Source organism: Schistocerca piceifrons, chromosome X (assembly GCF_021461385.2).
Source record: "Schistocerca piceifrons isolate TAMUIC-IGC-003096 chromosome X, iqSchPice1.1, whole genome shotgun sequence".
In the NCBI taxonomy this organism is placed as follows: domain Eukaryota; kingdom Metazoa; phylum Arthropoda; class Insecta; order Orthoptera; family Acrididae; genus Schistocerca; species Schistocerca piceifrons.
Genome location: NC_060149.1, coordinates 926,371,607 through 926,392,288, shown reverse-complemented (window position 1 = coordinate 926,392,288; position 20,682 = coordinate 926,371,607). Strand labels below are relative to the sequence as shown.

General features: G+C 39.4%; 1 protein-coding gene across 1 annotated transcript in view; it reads right to left on the bottom strand.

Moving 5' to 3' along the window:
* The window catches only part of LOC124722785 (outer dynein arm-docking complex subunit 3), a 341,284-nt gene extending 321,537 nt beyond the window's left edge, over positions 1-19,747 (bottom strand). Inside the window, exon 1 of the mRNA XM_047247919.1 lies at positions 19,327-19,747. Coding sequence (XP_047103875.1) covers positions 19,327-19,414 — 88 coding nt within the window. The 5' untranslated portion in view covers positions 19,415-19,747. The remainder of the gene's footprint in view (positions 1-19,326) is intronic.
* Between the last annotated feature and the right edge of the window lie 935 nt (positions 19,748-20,682).

Sequence of the window (20,682 nt, the reverse complement as noted above, 5' to 3'; positions counted from 1 at the left end):
ATTCGCCTTCTTGTGTCAGCCCATACGGTAGGGTGGGTGATGTCGGTGCACACTGCATGTCCATATCAGGTCCAGGGCCAGGTGGTGGTGGTGCTCCTGCAGTCATGGGGATCCCTCGTATGCCACAGCAGGGACTCACCTGCATCAGGTGATCCATCAAGCGATACAGACTGGCGTGGAAATGTTGGTGTCCCATCTGGGGTTGTCCAGTTGTCCACATGCAGGAACAACTGGTCGTAATGGCATAAATAGAGGCCCTCCTCCATACGGACATCATAGAGATGGTGGCTGCAGCTTTTGGAGATGACGGTTGGAATCGATTTTGGGTGATGACCAAACCCATATGCCCAGACAGCCACCCCAGGCCAGAAACTTGATGACAGCTGCACAGTTTATCATCCCTGGCTGGGCCACAGGAGATGCAGGAGCATCTGGGGTTGATCCCCCTGGAGCAGTTCGGCCAGACTGTTGTCGATGGATGGCATAAACCAATAGGAAGAAAGAAATTGATCCAAGGCAACACTGTATGGGGACTGACTCGTGCACTTTTCATTTGTGTTTCGGATGTTCTAACTGAACTTTCGACCTCACGATTGGACTGCAGGTGGAAGAGCAAGGCAAAAATGTGGTGAATCCCATGGATGCTGCAGAAGGAGGCAAACTCCTGTGACACAAACTCAGGTCTGTTATCAGAAACCAACACTGGTGGAAGTCCTTTGATGGAAAAAATTTTCGACAGGCTGCCATGGTGGCAGAGGCTGATGTTGACAGGGAATGAACAACATATGGGAATCAAGAGAATGCATCAATTACTACTAGCCAGTATGCATTAAGGAAAGGGCTGGTGAAATCAATGTGGAGATGGTCCCAGGCCTGCGAAGCTTGCAGCCATGGAGACAATGTTGCCTGTAGAACAGCTTGCTGTGATGCGCACTGAGAATATGCTGCAGGCAAACAAGTGATGTCACCATCCAAACCAGACCAAAAAACTTGACAGAGGGCTAATGCCTTGATGCATAACACCCCCCAGTGATCAGTGTGCAGCAATTGCAGGATCTCCAAACAGAGAACCAAGGAATCACTACATGAGGAGCTGAATAGTCCGTATCAAGGAGTGCAACACCATCAACAACAAAGAAATGATGCCAAAACACACAGTAGTTATGGAGGGGGTCGGATGCCTCAGGATGGCCATGTTGTACAAAATGTATCACTTTCCATAAAATTGGATCAGTAGCATTAGCATGCACAACCCAAGCTCTTGTGTTTGGAAAGCCATAGACAGATTGTTAAGCACATTCGTGAACATGGAAATGGTAATTCCTCCGAATAAAAAACAGGGGCCAGTCCAGACCAGCTGGAAGATGGGAAAGCATGTCAGCATTCCTATGTTTAGCTGTGGAGTAGAAGTGAATCTCATAGCTGTACCAAAAGAGAAACAATGCCCAACATTGAAGTAAATTTGCTGCTTTGTCTGGCAATGACACTGAAGGGTTAAACAGTGAAACTAACAGCTTGTGATCCATGACAAGATGGAAATTTACACCATACAGCAAAACATGAAACTTCTTTAAGGCATAAACAATGGTGAGGGCTTCTTTCTCTATTTGTGAATATCTAGTCTGAACTGAATTAAGCATCTTCAATGCATATGCAATAGACCACTTGGAGCCATCAGAATATTCATGAGCTAATACCACCCCCAGCCCATGCTGGGACGCATCTGCTTCTGACATTAAATGTTGACCTTGTTGGTAGGTTAAAAGGCTAGGTGCAGATTGTAACATAGACTTCAGTTTGGAAAACACCATTTCACATGCCTGCAATCAGTGGAAATATGTCCCCTTGTACAGCAAGGCATGTAACAGTTGTGCAACTGATGCTGCCCCCAGCAAAAACTGATGATAACAAGCAATCTTACAAAAAATGCACCTTTAGTTCCTTGACTGACATAGGACGTGGGAGAGCCACAAATGCAGAGACATTCTGATGAAGGGGTTTGATACCAGCACAAGAGACCTCAAACTGAAGATACGTAGAAAGCTGAAAAAAGAAAAGAGTGTACATAAGACATAAGTTGTTGAGATGTTCAGCAGTGTAGGAGCCGGAGACCACAATATCATCAAGATAGCTGGCACAGTCAGGCACGGACTCTTAAGTTGTTCAAGAAATGGTTGAAAAATCCCCAGGGCACTCGCCATATCAAATGGTAACTGCAAGTGCTGGTACAAGCCAAAATGTGTGTTAATGACCAAGAGCCCTTGAGAGTCGGCATCAATGGGAAGCTGCAAATATGCATCAGGGAGATCAATCTTGGAAAAATACTGACCACCAGCAAGCTTAGCAAAAAGTTCATCGGGGAGTGGCAAGGAATACATGTCAATGATAGATTGAAAATGGACAGAAATTGCCACTAAGTTGTAACCATCATGATGGCTTCTTGACAATGACTAAAGGGGTAGCCCATCTGCTGGAATCAATCAGATGGATGACCCTGGAGACCATGAGCAGTTGAGCTCTGCCTTGACTCGGTCACAGAGTGCCATTGACACCAGGTGAGGTCAAAAGAAACAGGGTCTGGTTGAAGGTATCATGATGATGTGGGCTTTGAAATTATTGGCACAACCCAAACCCACTGAGAAACCAGGTGGAAAATTCAGAGTATAAAGAGTCGCATTGTGTATAAGGCACTTCATCAGAGATGAGATTAACTTCATTGGAAAAAGTAGGTTAAAGGTGTCCAAACCAAAAATATTTTTATTGTGTGTATTTCTCATCACCAGAAAAGTGAGCAGACGAACCACAGATTTATATGTGAGTGGTGCCAAGAAACTACACAATACCAGAATTCTTTTATTGTAGGTGACAAATGTATGTGACACTGGCACTAAAGAGGGAGAGCCCAAGTCCATGTATGTTTGAAAGTTGAGTAATGACACAGCAGCACCAGTATCAACTTGCATGTACAAAACCTTCTGTTAAACTTTGATATCAAAAAAAGTTTATTGCGTGCATTGGCGATTGCCAATACACAACTGACATCCCTGTCAGTGTCTACAACAGGCTGTTGGAGTTTTGCATTACAAACAGGAGCAATGTGGCCCATTTTATTGCACTGGTGGCAAATGGCCCACCACTTAGGACAATCCGGCCTATTATGAGTGACAAAACACAATGGATGAAAGGGAAGTATGGATTGCTTGCGTTGTTATTCACTACCAGGCTTGCTGTTCTGTTGCTTTGGCCAGGGCTGATGCAAGGAGGTGGGCTGGCCACCATGATGTTTTGCTCATGCACAGACCACTGCCACCATATTGATCCCTGTGAACCATCCAACAAATGGTGGGAGGAAGCGGGTTGAACTTCTGCAACCTCACAACATGATTCATTTTGAGTACTTGCAGCCCTCAAAACCTCATATGATTGTGCAATAGTCAGAATGTTGGAAAGAGGGTGGTTTTCACATTGAAGGGCCCACTCACGAACCTCACAAATGGGGGTCAACTGAATGATTGCATCATAAATCAGTTGGTCAGCCTATGGCTCCTTATGGATGTCAGTGACAAAGTGACAACAATGACTTAAACTGTGAAGCTCAGCTGCCCAAGGCTTATATTAATGTTTCCATTTCTTGCGACACATACAGAACTCAACTCGAGCAGCAAGGAGGTGCATCCATTTACAGTAGTATTTCAACAGAGGCTTGTGCATGTTATCAAAAGGGACTGAAGATGGATCCTGCAGGGGGGCCAGTTGGCAAAGGAGTTGATACATATGAGGCGATAACCAAGACAAAAAGAAAGCACAGCATAAGGTAACGCCAGTCAGTCCAAATGCATGAAAGCTCTACAACCATTTTTTGTAGGCTCTCAATTCTTTGACAGACTCATTGTAAGCCAGAAGCTGGAAACAGTGGGGTATAAATGAGCATGTGACCAAAACAGAGGCAAGCATTTGCAATACCTGGGTTTGACTGTGTAGCGCTGCGATGAATGCCTCCTGCTGTTGACTGATCTGGTGCAATGCTGCAGTAAGAAACCCTTGCTGATCAAACAACTGGTGTAAAAACTGATCGGTAGCATCATCAGACACTGTAGATATAACAGAAGACCAGCCAGAGACTGAAAACTGCTCGGAGAACAATCCCATCCCCATTGCCACCTGTGTTGTAACTTGGACACTCAACACAACCAAGAATGTTAGTACAACTTTATTGGACTGTGGCATGTATGACAATCACCATGACATACACTGAACACAACAAGATAAGGCAAATGTATGCAAGCAGTATAACATGATAACTGAGTGCGAGCATAGTTTTAAATAGGCACTTGTCCATGGTGGGCTGAATTGGAAGTTCATAGTACTGCTCTTTCACAGCACACTCCTGCAGATGACAACACACTGCTAATGCACATTGCTTTCAAGTGTGCCACATTACTTCAGTGGCCCTGCAGCTACTGAAAAGGCTGCTACCATTTCTCAGGAACTACATTTTTATCTGGCCTCTCCACAGATACCCTTTCAATGTAGTTGCACTAATACACCAGTCTTTAACATAGAGTGATGCAAGCCATCCCACCTTGGCAAGCTCCATTTTCATAGAAGGAGATAAAAGATATATACTGCAAAAACCTAAACCAATTCTTCAGCATCATCAAGCAGTCAACTGGGGTAAGAAACATTTTCATGGTTCCTGTAACCTCTTCTGCTTACAAAGTGAAGTTGTCTTTTATACATACTAAGAACACTGTCCGGGGTGTATATATATCCCCAACACATAGAACTGACTTCTGAATTTATCTCTGCAAAAGATATTTTGTAGTGTATATCTTTTATCTATACGCTACGGTCGCAGGTTCGAATCCTGCCTCGGGTATGGATGTGTGTGATGTCCTTAGGTTAGTTAGGTTTAATTAGTTCTAAGTTCTAGGTGACTGATGACCTCAGAAGTTAAGTCGCATAGTGCTCAGAGCCATTTGAACCATTTTTTTATCTACAAAATGACTGTTGTAAAGACAATGTCAGAGATTAACCTCATGTCTCTGGTCCATCTACGCGCTCTGACCAAAGTGCTGTTATTTTTTATGAAAGAAAACTTCACTTCCATACACAGAAAATGTTAGGGGGACTATGAAAATATTTCTTATCCCAGCTGACTGCTTGCAGGTATGGAATAATTGAGTTACATGAGTGAGACAAAGATGCAGTAGAAACAAAAACAAAGGGAAGGTTGATACATGCTGCAGATTGGATAACATGAGGAGAAACATCTGTATGATTACTCTCAATTCGCAATTAAGTGCCCAGCAGAAGGGTCATCAAACCAACATGTAGCTATTTCTCTACCATTCTGATCTTGAACAGTGTGCATGAAAACGAAAACTTAAATCTTTTCCTATGAGCTCTGATTACTCTTATTTTATTATTAGGCAAACCTACTTTTCTAGCATTTGTAGACTTAGAAAAAGCTTTTGACAATGTTGACTGGAATACTCTCTTTCAAATTCTGAAGGTGGCAGAGGTAAAATACAGGGAGCGAGAGGCTATTTACAATTCGTACAGAAACCAGATCGCAGTTGTAAGAGTCAAGGGACATGAAAGGGAAGCAATGGTTGGGAAGGGAGTGAGACAGGGTTGTAGCCTCTCCCCGATGTTATTCAATCTGTATATTGAGCAACCAGTAAAGGAAACAAAAGCAAAATTCGGAGTAGGTATTAAAATCCATGGAGAAGAAATAAAAACTTCGAGGTTTGCCGATGACATTGTACCTCTGTCAGAGACAGCAAAGGACTTGGAAGAGCAGTTGAATGGAATGGACAGTGTCTTGAAACGAGGATATAAGATGAACATCAACAAAACCAAAATGAGAGTAATGGAATGTAGTCGAATTAAGTCAGGTGATGCTGAAGGAATTAGATTAGGAAATGAGACACTTAAATTAGTAAAGGAGTTTTTCTATTTGGGGAGCAAAATAACTGATGATGGTCGAAGTAGAGAGGATATAAAATGTGGACTGGCAATGGCAAGGAAAGCGTTTCTGAAGAAGAGAAATTTGTTAATATCAAGTATAGATTTAAGTGTCAGAAAGTTGTTTCTGAAAATATTTGTATGGAGTGTAGCCATGTATGGAAGTGAAACGTGGATGATAAATAGTTTGGACAAGAAGAGAATAGAAGCTTTCGAAATGTGGTGCTACAGAAGAATGATGAAGATTAGATGGGTAGATCACATGACTAATGAGGAGGTATTGAATAGAATTGGGGAGAAGAGGAGTTTGTGGCACAATTTGACGAGAAGAAGGGATAGGTTGGTAGGTCATGTTCTGAAGCATCAAGGGATCACCAATTTAGTATTGGAGGGCAGTGTAGAGGTTAAAAATCATAGAGGGAGACCAAGAGATGAATACACTAAACAGATTCAGAAGGATGTAGGTTGCAGTAGGTACTGGGAGATGAATAAGTGTGCACAAGATAGAGTAGCATGGAGAGCTGCATCAAACCAGTCTCAGGACTGAAGACCACAACAACAGCAATGACCATTTTGCCATATGTAGGTTGGTGCCAACAAAATATTTTCACATTTGAAGGAGAAAGTTGGTCATGAAATTTCATGAGACGATCCTGCCACAATGAAAAAGGCATTTGTTTTAATGATTGCCACTTCAATTTGTGTATCATGTCTGTGGCACTCTCTCCCCTATTTCATGATGATACAAAATGAGCTGCCCTTCTTTGAACCTTTTAATATCCTCTGTCAACCTATCTGATGCAGATCCCACATTGCGTGGCAGTACTCCAGAAGAGGAGGGTCAAGCATAGTGAAGGCAGTGTCTTTAGTAGACGTGCTGCAATTTGCAAGTGTTCTGCCAATAAATCACAGCCTCCGATTTGCTTTCTCCACAACATTATCAACATGATCATTCCAATTTAAGTTATTCTTAGCTGTAATAATTAAGTATTTAGTTGAATTAGTGATTTGCCATATAACTGAAATTTTTCAGATTCCTTTTAGTACTCATATGGATTTCGTCACACTTTTCATTATTTAGAGTCAATTGCAACTTTTTGAACCATACTAATATCTGTCTAAATCATTTTTTGCAATTGGTTTTGATCATCTAATGACTTTATAGGATGGTAAATGACAGCATCATATGAAAAAAATCTAAGAGGGCTGCTCAGAGTGTCTTGTAGAACATTTATATGGATCAGGAACAGTAGAGGACCCATAACACTTTTTTGGGGAACATCAATTATTACTTCTGTTTTACTCAACAATTTTCTTAGATTAGATTAGGTTAGACTAGACTAGATACTGTCAATTGCTACAAACTGTGACTTTCTGACAGGAAAGGAGGAAACATACCAAATTATGAAGGAAGAAAAATATAAGAAAACCTGGTGATGATATAAGAACTGTAGGGAAGTGGAGAACAGGAGAAACACTTGGAGAAACTGGGGCAGCAACAAAAATATGGAAAACTGATAGTTATTCATACAAGTGATGAATGAAACAGTAAAAAAATAAGATGGATGAGAAGCTAATGGATGAAGTAAGAACTGGAGAGAGCAAGAATAGCTTTAAAATGAACAACAACAACAGAGACTTTTTCAGAAAATTTAGAGAGAGACCAATGAGATACATGGTGACAAACATTCTGTAGGAAACAAGAAAGGAGGGAGACATGGTCATACACAAAAAAGAAAAACAGTAGGGCACTGGCAGAGTACTTACATAACCTTCTGGACTGTAAACCTTCCAAAGAGACTATGGAACCTGGGACAGAAGTAGAAGTTAGACATTCGTATCTTTGAATGGGCCCAATTCAAAGTGACCTAAAGAACAACAAGGCAGCCACAGAGAATGGTATAGCAGTTAAGATGACAAAGTGGAGAGGAAGAAAGGCATTAGACCATATTACAAAGGTCAAAGGGATGAAGAAAGCACCTGAAGGATTGAAGAATGCAGTCATAGTATCAAGATATAGAAAACAAGTAAATAAGGATGAAAATAATAAAAAAAAGGGATATCCCTGCTAGATATTGTTTCCAGAAGAGAGTAGAAGAACAGGTAGAATTCATAACAGGAGACTACAAAGCAGGCTTTAGAAGAGGATAAAGAGGCAGAGAACAGATGTTTATTCTGTCTGAAGTGCCAGAATACAGATCCTTGAAGAACTAGATGATGATAGTAACCTTCACGGACAGCAAGAAGTTATCTGACTCAACTGATAGGCAGACACAGGTGAATCCTAGAGAACAGAGAAGTAAATAATATATGACAGCCGAGATTGTCAGTTAGATAGTAAGTTATCTGCATGTTCTGTGGATCATAATTCAGAAGTCTTTCTATTATATCGACTGAGTCAATGTTACAGTTATACCACATTCAAATTTAAAGAAGAACAACAGTCAGTCACAAAAATCCATAATTTACTGCAGATCTAGATTCTGACTACAACATAGTCATCATTCATGCATTATCAGAAGAGTTGTGTGGATACCAACTTGTCAGAACATAAACTTGTGACAAATGACACTATCCAGAAGGAGATTTTCACTCTGCAGCGGAGTGCGTGCTGATATGAAACTTCCTGGCAGATTAAAACTGTGTGCCGGACCGAGACACTTGCCTGCAAAAGGCAAAGGTCCCGAGTTCGAGTCTCGGTCCGGCACACAGTTTTAATCTGCCAGGAAGTTTCAAATGACACTATCCTTTACATGGCAGAAACAACATGCCACATGTTGTTTCTAGTATGTAAATGCTGGTGTTAGTTGTCACAAGTTTATGGTCTGACATGTTGGAACATGTGTGGCTATACCGGTAATGAACTAACAATGACTACATTACAGTCAAAATCTGGATATGCAGTAAATTATGGATTTTAGTGACTGATTGCTGACTGTAGAAACAACAGTTTTTGTGACTGATTGCTGTCCTCCTTTAAATTTGAACACATGTAGGCTTCCAATGGATTCTAATTTAGCTAATTATACAAAATCATCTTAGCAGAAAATATGGGGGCATGCTGACCATTTACATGATTTCATAAGATTCACACACACACACACACACACACACACACACACACACACACACACACACACACACACACCATACTACTACAGTACACATTCTGAAATTCCTCTGTGGAGTAGGAGTTGTCAAGCAGATATGACTTGATTTGAAGTTAATTTTATTATTGACTAAATTCTTTAAATCACTCAGTAAGTGACCGAAGACTGTTATGGTTGAATACCTCAGTCGTTTCTGATAGACACTGGTGCAAGTGTAACATACCAAGGAGCGTTGTAGTAAGAGTATGATACTGAGACAGGGGTCAAACCAGGAGATGGAGCATCACCAGAGTTGTTTGATTTAGCACTGGATGAAGCGGTCAGACAGTGAAAAGTAACAAACAGCAAAATGGACATAAAAAATAATTAAAACAATTGTAGGGTGCTGGGGGTTAAGCCAGAAGGACAACAGTACAGACAAATAGTGAACTGCCTGGTCGTTAAAGACAATGTAGTCATAGGAACCAAAAGAACAAGTCAACAAACTGAGCAAAACATCAATAATAGTATGACTAAGAAACACCTACAGCACAAAAAAGACACTGAATACCACTGTGGGCTGAAATACACCAAGGCGCTGTAGAAAAGGAGAATCATTTGGATAACTTAGAGAATTTATAAAAAGAAATAACAGAATTACTGATGAAGAAAAGAGAGGATGAAGAAGATGAGAATGACAGACAGTTGACCAGAGAAGTTTTATTATAAAAGCAATGAACCAGTGAATTCCAAACTTTGATATGATAAGGCAATGCCAGGTGGATATGTTGGAGAGTAAATAGAAAAAAGAAGCAACAAAAATCTTTAAAGAGGTAATGTGCCCAAAAACAGATGGTAAAAAATGGGAGCAGTTGATGCAAATGTTGAAACATAAGCACTGTTGAAATTTTGCATGCAGAGCATTTTAAAACATCACTAACACACTTTGGGGAATGATGGCTCACACACAGTGAATCATTTAGTGTCAAGAAACATATTATATTTAATCTGTAATTTATGAATTATGTGTGTGAGGTATCTGAAAGGTTCTGAGAATGAATAAAAACAAGTTCACACAAATTATATTTTATTAAAGATATTGCCAAATAAATTTATAAAGAAGTGTTTGAACAATTTTCCTTAAAGCTCATTATACATGGTCATCTGAAAAGTCTCAGAAAATGAAGGAAAAAACTGTTATGAACAAAATACCTTTACTTTTCTCCAAAGTAATCACCATTAGGTACAATATACTTCCAATGTTGACTGTAAAGCTATTGGAAACTCTCAGCAAATGCTCCTTATGGAATTGCTCAAAGCACCATGGTCACATGTTGTTGGATACCTGCATCATTACAGGAGATGGGACCTGTTGCTACCAATATGATCCAGAGACTAAGCAACAGTCAGTGGCATAGTATTCATCATCTTCTCCATGTTCCTCAGGGAGCAATGCATGAAGGATCAAGCCCTTGCTGTCAAAAAACGTAACCAACATCATCTTAATATTGGATTTTGTCAGTCAACTTTTTTGGGAGGTGGGGAAGACCATGAACAACATTTCATTGACTGTCATTTGGTCTCTGTATCATATTGGTAGCACCAGTTCTCATCTCTTGTATTGATGAGGATATATAACAACACACGACACTTCCATAAGAGGTATTTGCTGACATTTTCTAACAGCTTTACAACTGGTGTCAGAAGTGTTTTATAGCTGATGATGATAACTTTGGATGCCAGTAAACGTATTCTGCTTTCTTTATTTTATGAGACAACTCACTGCACTTTTCAGATGGACATTGTAAGCTCTATAGGTTTTACTCCAATTACTATCCGACTCAGCCAAGCATGACAGGATACTGTTTCCTATCATGAAACTATATCACACTGATTTGGGCAAACTAGTCCACTCTGGTGACAACTGAAGTAATGTTCATAATTTTCTTGACATGTTCCCAAAAAATGTAAATCAGGGAAATATGCCAGCTATTCAACAGCTCTTCCTCAACCTCTCCTGTGTTCCCAAAAGTAAACAGTTATCTGCACTCATGAATTCAACACTGAAATGTGTTGGGGCTTCATCATGCTGTGGAGAGCCTACAGCTAACAGTGCTAGGCACACTATTTATGTAAGTATGCAGAACTGGTGGTAAGCTGCTCCAGTTACACATGCTAGCAGAAGACCAGATATTAGAAGGTAATTAGTAACCGTTCTAACTTAAATTTTCACAGAAAACCTTTGATAATCAGATGTAACAGGAACTGAAAGTCAGTGCCCAGAGTCTCAAAAATGACTATTATGACTGTTAAAATGAGTGGTACATGTAATACTGATATCATCTGCAAATAACAGGTGTCATTGAAGACAGAATCACTGACATTTTCATGAAGAAATCATTTCACAAATTCAGTATGAGATATAAAATTAGATAGTGTTGATGCCTGCACCTTCTGAGGGTGGTACATGAGTGTGTAGTATTCTGCTATAGCCTCCAAACAGATAACTGTCTTGTGCCCTTAGCATGTCTCACAGCATGCTTACTGGTTGAATGTGTGACACGCTACTTCCCTATCATGGCATCACAAAAATTTTGTGTTCTCACATGACACCTTTCACTAACAACATGGTAAGGACAAAGAGTTCTTATTTTTTAAGTATTAAGTGCACTAAAGGTACATTGATGAGATTGTCATGGAAATTAATGTTCATAGAGTCAACAAGCATAACTTTCAGCTCTTCCTACCTCACAGTGATGTATAATCGTGTGAGTGAGGCCGAGCAGTTAATAATCCATGGTGCATCCAAAAACTCACACATAAATATCAACTACTAGTAAGCCATCCTTAAGTTTCAGAAGCTAAACAATTAACTAATTGTGAGTTGACTACAGTATACTGGATAGTACCATAAACAATGCATTCCACTCATATACCTGTCACAAATGAATTAAAATGTGTATATCCCTAACAAGAAGATATTGACCTTTCAGATCATTATTGTCAGATAATAAAGCTAAAGACTGGCTTGGTAGAATGTGCAAAACTGTGGGCCAACAAATGGCTGTTCTCAGAATGTAAGATACATACTTTTTCTTGGACACTGGAAAATCAAACTTGGGATTAACTGTGTACAGAAAACAATGTAGGAGCTAAATTCTCTAAATTTTGCACATTGTTTAAATCAATTTTTGATGGCACATTTCCAAAAGTAGCCATTTCTACAGCAGCAGCTGAGGAATATACATGGATAACTGCAGGTATTAGAAATTTCTCCAAGACACAAAAATTTCTCATTTATTTGCAAAAGCACTACAGTAATACATAGTTTCTAGATTACTTTAACAGGTATAAAAAATATGTGTGTGTGGGATGGGGGGGGGGGGGGGGGGGAGGGTACTGATTGCTGCAAAAAAATGTTCAATGGCAAAATAATATACACTGCCAGAAAAAATTGCAACACCAAGAAGGAGTTGTATGACACAAACAAAAGTTGGTAGGTTACCTGAAAGGTGATGTCTATTCAAATGTCTTGCCAGTCACATAAAAGTGGTGCTAATAGTACCACTATGAGCGTGAAGATCAGGTTTGCTTTAATACACACTGTAACAGTCATGAGTGTTAGTTAACTTTGAGATTGGAAGTGGTGAGCTGATGTTAGTCAAGAACGCCTTTAAGGCAACAAAGATCCCACTATCGGCACCTCAGTAAGTTTGAACAAGGTCATGTAATAGGGCTACGAGAAGACAAATGTTCCTTCTATGCTATTTCAGAACGACTTGGCAGGAATGTAGCCACTAAACATAATTGCTGGCAGCCATGGTCATGAGAATGTACGGTTGCAAGAAGGCCAGGCTCCAAACAGCCACATAACACTACTGAGAGGAACAACCACTGCGTTTGGTATGGCTCTAGTGCGTCATGCTGCATCTCCAGCAGCAATTTGAGCAGCAGTTGGCACCACAGTGACACAATGAACTCTTACAAATTGGTGATTTCAAGGAAAGCTCTGAACGTGACACCCTGTAGTGTGCATCCATTGACCCCAAACCACCGTCATTTGTCACTTGAGTGGTGTCAACCAAGAGCTCATTGGAGGGCAGGGTGGAGGTCTGTTGTATTTTCTGCCTCAGTGCCAGTGATGATGTTGATTAGAAGGAGACCAGATGAGGGCCTGCAAACAATCTGTTTGCATGCTAGACACACTGGACCAACACCTGGAATATTGGTCTGGGGTGTGATTTTGTACAAGAGAAGGAGCACTCTCATGGTTATGCTATGCACCATGACTGCAAATTTGTATGTCAGTCTGCTGATTAGACCTGTTGTACTGTTGTTCATGATCGGGATCTCAGGGGATGCTTCCCAACAGGATAACACTCACCCACATACTGCTGTTGTACCCCAACTTGTTCTACAGAGTGTTGACATGTTGCCTTGGCCTTCTTGATCACTGAACCTGTCTCCAATTGAGGACATATGGGAAATCATCAGATAACAACTCCAACATCATCCACAAACAGAATTAACCATTTCTCTATTGACTGGCCAGGAGCAACAAGCATGGAACCCCATCCCACAAACTGATGTCCAGCACCTGTACAACACAATGCATGCACATTTGCATGCTTCCATTCAACATTTTGTGGTTACACCAGTTATTAGTGTACCAGCATTTGACATTTGCAATGGCTTATCTGGCACTTACATTAACCTGTGATCTTGCAATGTTAATCACTTAAGTATGTTACCTAGACAAATTTGTTCCTGAAATTTCATTACTCTGCGTTAATTATTTTTTGGTGCTGTGATTTTTTCCATCATTGCATAACACAGTAAAGAAAAGAATAGTAGTGTGGGATGTAATAAAACAACAAACTGTCAGACACAGGTATAATTACATACAAATCAAAGATGGGGTAGAATAATAGAAAGTCCTCAGAAATTAGCAAATTTTGTAAATGATTATTTCCCTGTATTGTTAAGAAGATCCAGCAAAAGCACGTGCAGTACCCACAATGATTTCCACAGTAAGTACAATCATGATATCCCAAAACAGGGCCAAAAGTCAGGAAGACAATACAAAAATTAAAAAATAAGAAGCCCGCAGCCATAGATGAGGTTCCCATTTCTGTGCTGAATGCATGCATAGATAGCAAACAAGCCCCATTAACAAATGTAATAAATGAGACCTTTAGTTCATGTATTTTTCCACATTATGTGAAGCATGCATGAGCTGTGCCCGTACTAAAGAAGCATAAAGCAGAAAGCATTCAAACCTACAGGCCAGTTCCATTTCTGTCTTCACCCTCAAAAGGAATTGAATTAATCATGAAAGAAATAATAGTGAGTTACATGAATAAATACAACCATTTTAACGAAGCATAGTTTGGTTTCCAAAGTGGGTGAGATACAATTTTGGACATTAAAGAGTTCAAAAATTGGTACTTGAAGGATGGCTGTGTTACAGACATATTCTCACATATATCCAATGCTTTTGACGCTGTGGACTATAAAATACCGCTAAACAAACTGGGTATAAGAGTGGTTTCAGACTTACCCAGGGAACATGGTGCAAAAGATACAGTTAGTTCACACATCTGATGATGATAAATTTTAAGTGAAACAACTGTCAGACAAGAAACATATAAATATAGGTATGAGACATGGGGAAAAAGTTCTCTTTGCTGAAGACAGTAACTTCATAGTCACTGATAGAACACCAGAACTCCTAGTAGAGAAAGCAAATAAAACCCTCAAGGATGTTTAAGACTGGGCAGTAGTTAATAAATTAATGTTGAACATTAAGGAAAATAGTATGCACTTCAGCATGAAGAGATGAAACAACTGTCATGTTAGGCATAGATAGTTCAAATGGCTCTAAGCACTATGGGACTTAACATCTGAGGTCATCAGTCTCCTAGACTTAAAACTACATAAACCTAACTAACCTAAGGACATCACACACATCCATGCCCGAGGCAGGATTTGAACCTGAGACCGTAGCAGCAGCGCGGTTCCGGACTGAAGTGCCTAGAGCTGCTCAGCCACAGTGGCCAGCAGGCATAGATTGTTTAACAAACACAAATTTTTTAGGGATGAACACTGACTGTCAGCTGACATGAAATGAAGATACTGACAAAAATAATGCCATCAGTATGTTATGCTCTTCGGGTTTTAGCATCAGTTTGTAGCAGCCAATGTCTTTTCATGACATACAATGCCTAGGTACACTCAATTTTTAGCCATGGAATTCTTTTCTGGGGTTCAAAGGCACAGTTTTTAACAGCAGGAAAGGCTTGTAAGACTAATACGCAGGAGTGGCAGTCAGGTTTGTTGTAATGAGCTATTTACAAAATTGGACATCCTTACTGCACCAAGTGAGTACATCTACCAATATGAGGTGAATATCAGGGAAAACATTACTAGGTATTTCACTAATAGTTCTGTACATAAACATGGGACAAGAGCATGTTTAGACTTATATTTAACAAGGAAAAAACAAACAAAAACTTAAAAAAATGTATCAGGGACTAAAATTGTATAATAATTGTGAAACGAAATGAAAATGTTTACTTTAAAATTAAAAAAAAAAAAAAATAAAATAAAATAAAGGAATGGTTCAAATAGCTCTGAGCACTATGGGACTTCTGAAGTCATCAGTCCCCTAGAACTTAGAACTACTTAAACCTAACTAACCTAAGGACATCACACACATCCATGCCCGAGGCAGGATTCGAACCTGCGACCGTATTGGTCTCGTGGTTCCAGACTGTAGCGCCTAGTACTGCTCGGCCACCCCGGCCGGCTTACTTTTTAAAAATGCAGCTGAAACATTCTTCATAAGTAATACATACTACACAATTAAAGATTACTTAGAGGATTCAGAGCAGGGGCTAGTAACAAAAGGGGATAACTATAACACCCTGTTCCACTTCAATACATGGTCACGGGTTACTGCTCTCACAAGGAAATTATGTGTCAAGACGTATAATGCATGATATTAATGTCATGTCTTTCTCCTGAGTTCAACATCTCACTCTTCATGGGGGGATGCCAATTTTGTTTTCCAGCTCGACTATATGTGGGCATGGAGTCAGCTCTGAACAGACTGGTGTCTGTGCAAGGGGCACAGCAGCATGTTCACAGTCAATGAGTCACCAGTGGGTGTCCTCAGTGTGTGCAGGGATGAAAGATGAAGTTATGTTTTATAGTATGAGTTACCTGAAGCAAATTATGTGTAAATAAAGGAACTTTGTACAATAGGGACCAAGCACATGAGGCAGTGGAGCTATTAAAAACAATGACCTCATATTCTATAGGATGGAGTTGCTCTGATCTAGATTTTCCATGGTTTTCCAAAACCAATTAGGCAGATTCTGAGATTGATACTCGATCAAGGTCATGGCCCGACCACATGTGCTACATTCATAAAGTATATTACGTATTCTATGTATTGTATATTTTGAGCTATTGATTTGCACTGTATTGCCTTGGCAGTTCCTATATCATTATGAGATGATCCTTTGATGGATAAAGATAAATGAAATAAATGGTGAAAGATTGCAGCTCTAGTACTACTTCACATGTAAATAAACTGAATCCATTGTAACTGACAATGGAGTAGTAGCCATAATTAACACTGGCTTGGAATTAGAAACTTCTTTCTTCTACATGGTGACAGTTATCGAACTATACAAAATAAAATCATCATAACTTCTGAACAGTTTGCATTAGGATGTTCAAACTCCATGGGTGGCTGCAAGGCATGATGAGAATCAGCATGCACATTATGGTTTGGTTTAGTGAGGAAGCCCACATTCATTTGGATGGGTGTGTCAATAAGTAGAATTGTGCATTTGGGGGACTGAAAATCTGCATTTCACAATCAAGAAGTCTCTTCACCCTCAGCAGGTGACTGTGTGGTGTGCAATGTCCAGTCATGAAATAATCGTGTGATATCCCTTGATGGCACGGTGACTACCGAACAGTACGTGCAGGTTTTGGAAGATTATTTCAGCCCCATTAACCAAAGTGACCCTGATTTCGACAAGGTGTGGTTCATGCAAGATGGAGCTGGACCCTGTCAAAGCAGGAGAGTGTTTGGTGTCCTGTAGGATCACTTTGGGGACCGTGTTCTGGCTCTGGGGCACACAGAGGCTACTGCATGGCATGGGCCTCAACTGGCCACCATAGTCTCCTTATCTGAACACATGTGACTCCTTTTTGTGGGGCTATATTAAAGACAAGGTGTACAGAAATAACCCCAAAACCACTGCTGACCTGAAAACAGCCATTCAGCAGGTCATCGACAGCATCAATGTTGCAACACTTCAGTGGGTCATGCAGAATTTCACTATTCATCTGTGCCACATTATCACAAATGATGACAGGCATATCAAACACATCATAACGTAAATCTGAATATCTGTAGTGGCATTTATATGTTTAATAAAGTGTGTGCACACCATAGTTTGTAACTAATTTATTTTTCTTTTCATATAATTGAATAATTGTCACTCTTTAAATTATCCTACTGCATCTTAAACACTGTGTTCCATCACTCAGTTCTTATAAAGATAATTAAATATGCTACATTCTATGAACAGATAAGGAAATTGCATAAGGGAATTATGTAAGACAACAATAGTAAACCAAAAACGATGTGTGTTTGTTCATCAAGAGCAAGAGTTACATTATATTTATTTATTTATTTGTCAATATAAGTATCTTTTCCAGTACATTACTTTACACACAATATTGGTCAAAAATGTGTTTATCTGTTCATTTTACAACTTATAAGTATGCTATTAAAATTTTATTATGAATTACAGCTGTATATTGAATAATTACAAATTGGAGTACATACTGTACACTTACAAGTTGTTTCTAAAATTAAAAATATTAATTATGGTACATGCCTTCATGCATGAGATTCAGAGAGATTGAGTAAAACCATTTTTGCAGTTGGTATGATGTCACTGATTTTTATGCAGTTCAGAAAAAGGTTTTCATATGTTTGGATAATTATTGTATAGTTTTGTTCATCCATGTTATTTACACCTTTATAGCATAATGTTATGTTATAATGACTAACATGTATGTCACTCTTTGAACAGGTGCTGTAATCATGAACAATTTTGTTTTGAGTATAAAATGTGACATGTAATCAATTCTGTGGATGTGTAAATTGAATGATGAAAAGGTCGGGCAGATGGACAAGCAAGAGCAGACAGACAAGCAAGATTCGATACAAGAAATAAAGAGACATGTGTTGTGCTTGATGTAGTATGTGTGAGTAGTAATGAAACCATCAATTTGCTTTCATGTGAATAACACATGTACAAACATTATATGTATTGGAGAAAAATGTAGCACAGTGCAAGAGTAAGATTGCAATCATTATATGTGATAAGAAATTTAATTTTTCGATTTATCACAGAGTCATCCATTGAAAATTATGATAATACCGGTATATTTTGCATTCATTTAATTTGAGTGATCAGTATGATAATTAGACAAAACTTCTAGTAAGCTACTACACAGCAATGTGAAAGTGGATCTGATTTGTGGTGGAAATGTATCTGAAAGAAAGATGCAGCAAAGCCAGGTAAAAAAATTTTCGCCTGAATCAGGCAGAAAAGGGCTTCTCTCTGTGACAAAATTATTAGATAATTACTGGACAAGCAAGGGGAAAATAGATTAACTCAGAGCACACACTAATGATAGTGAGAACGCAAACGATCCAAAAATTTCGCAGTAGATACTAACTGATTGGGATCAATGGTAACTGAGTCTACGCGTTGCCTGCTTCGCATTAAAGGCGAGAAAAGGGGACAGCATAAAAAATAGCTCAGTTTGAGGAATGACAGTGTCTTCTGGTCTCAGTTTCATCTGCTTGAATACATCCGCTTAGTAAGTAGCGAAAAAAGATCTCTGCGTCGAAGTTAAATCCAAAGTATCAAAATTGGAACGGACTTTTATATCGAGAAGAGAACAAATTTATACGATACAATCGCTAGAAATAATCCATGGGTCACGATTGTCTCAATTCAATAAACATTTGCTGCCTGTCATCTGAAACTACTTGAGTAATATAGTCTGCTGTTCTAATTCCGAGCACAGGTGTGAGGGAGGATTTAGCTACAGTGAGCACATACACAAACACTGTTGTGGTGGGTGCGTCAGACGCCGTGCTGAGGCAGTGCAACAACTGGAAGCATTATCGCGAAACATTTGCGCAAGCGAATTTCAAGTTTGTTTGTACCTGATAACTGGATCTTCTTTTTCATCTCAGCAATTTTCCTGTTAATAACCGCCAAGTCTTTCTCGTTGTTTTTACTGAAAAGCGGCATACTTCCCAGTACAATTTCACTCGAGTCGTAGCAAAGCGTGGGACGAAACCATGGCAACGCATCGTAGTACACAACAGGGACAGCGAACGAGAAGCCTGACTCGTTTCGTCGCTTTCACGAGGACGATTGTATTCTGTATGGGGTATGACTAACGTACGTTTGCACTTATCAGTGATGGAGGAATCAGCTACGATTGTTTAGTACTGGAGTACGTTAGATGTCCGTAACTGTTGTAACGCACAGACACATTAGGTGTGTATCATATCAAAATTCACATAGATTTATTAGACTGTAAACAACTTCGATAACGTATAAGACACCGTCAACACTGTCACAACCATAGAAATAGTTTACATATGTACATTGCTACTTAAATATTACTTTTCTTACACCTATCACGTGGTTTATCTGCTACTGGTACTTTACACAAATTACATGCAGCAGACTACAAATTAAATTATATGCCGTAAGACAGAACATCTATTGTTTACAGTCACCTTTTCAATTAAATATCACACTCTTTTCATTATCTATAAACTCATTTGTGTTATAGAACGCTTTTTCTTTCTACCATGTCTCTGCCACCATTTCAAATTTATTTTCATACAGTTGGATTGTGTCATGTGGTATATTCCTTAGGGTGTTGTATGTGTAGTCCAATGGATGAAACTGTGGAATTAATGATACCACGAACTGAAAAGAAATAGGTACTTGAAATGGTTGAAATCCCTGTCTGGTCCTCCTTATTATATCTTTTCCGCACCTTAAGTTAATCACTTGAGATGACTGCAGGGACAGTTCTTTAAAAGGAGCCCATCTTTTTCCTGGTCTATTGCCACTGATGATCTTTATCACGTCCCTTCCTTACTAATTTTCAGCGTTGTTTTTCCTTTACAGGTATTGTTTCGAGTGTAGACCGTAGTACATACAACACGTTGTGCAGTGATACACTCGTAACTACCGTAAATAAGTTGGCAGAATTACTTGAACATGCAGAAATTCCAGGCAAAACAGGTCAGATATTGTGGGGAAAAAAACCTAACATTTCTTAACAACCTATTAGGTTTACAACTTTGCTTCCGCCGTTTTGCAATAAAGGACAGTAGCGGCAAGTGGGGTTCGGGTGGTTGGTCATAGGTGTAATACAATAAGCTTAGGCATCTGTAAACATAATGCCATAAAAATATTAGTCGATTTGTGATTGCATCATAAGGTTATTCTCGATTAAGTACGTCAACTTACGTTCCCATTTCTTGCCATTTGCACGA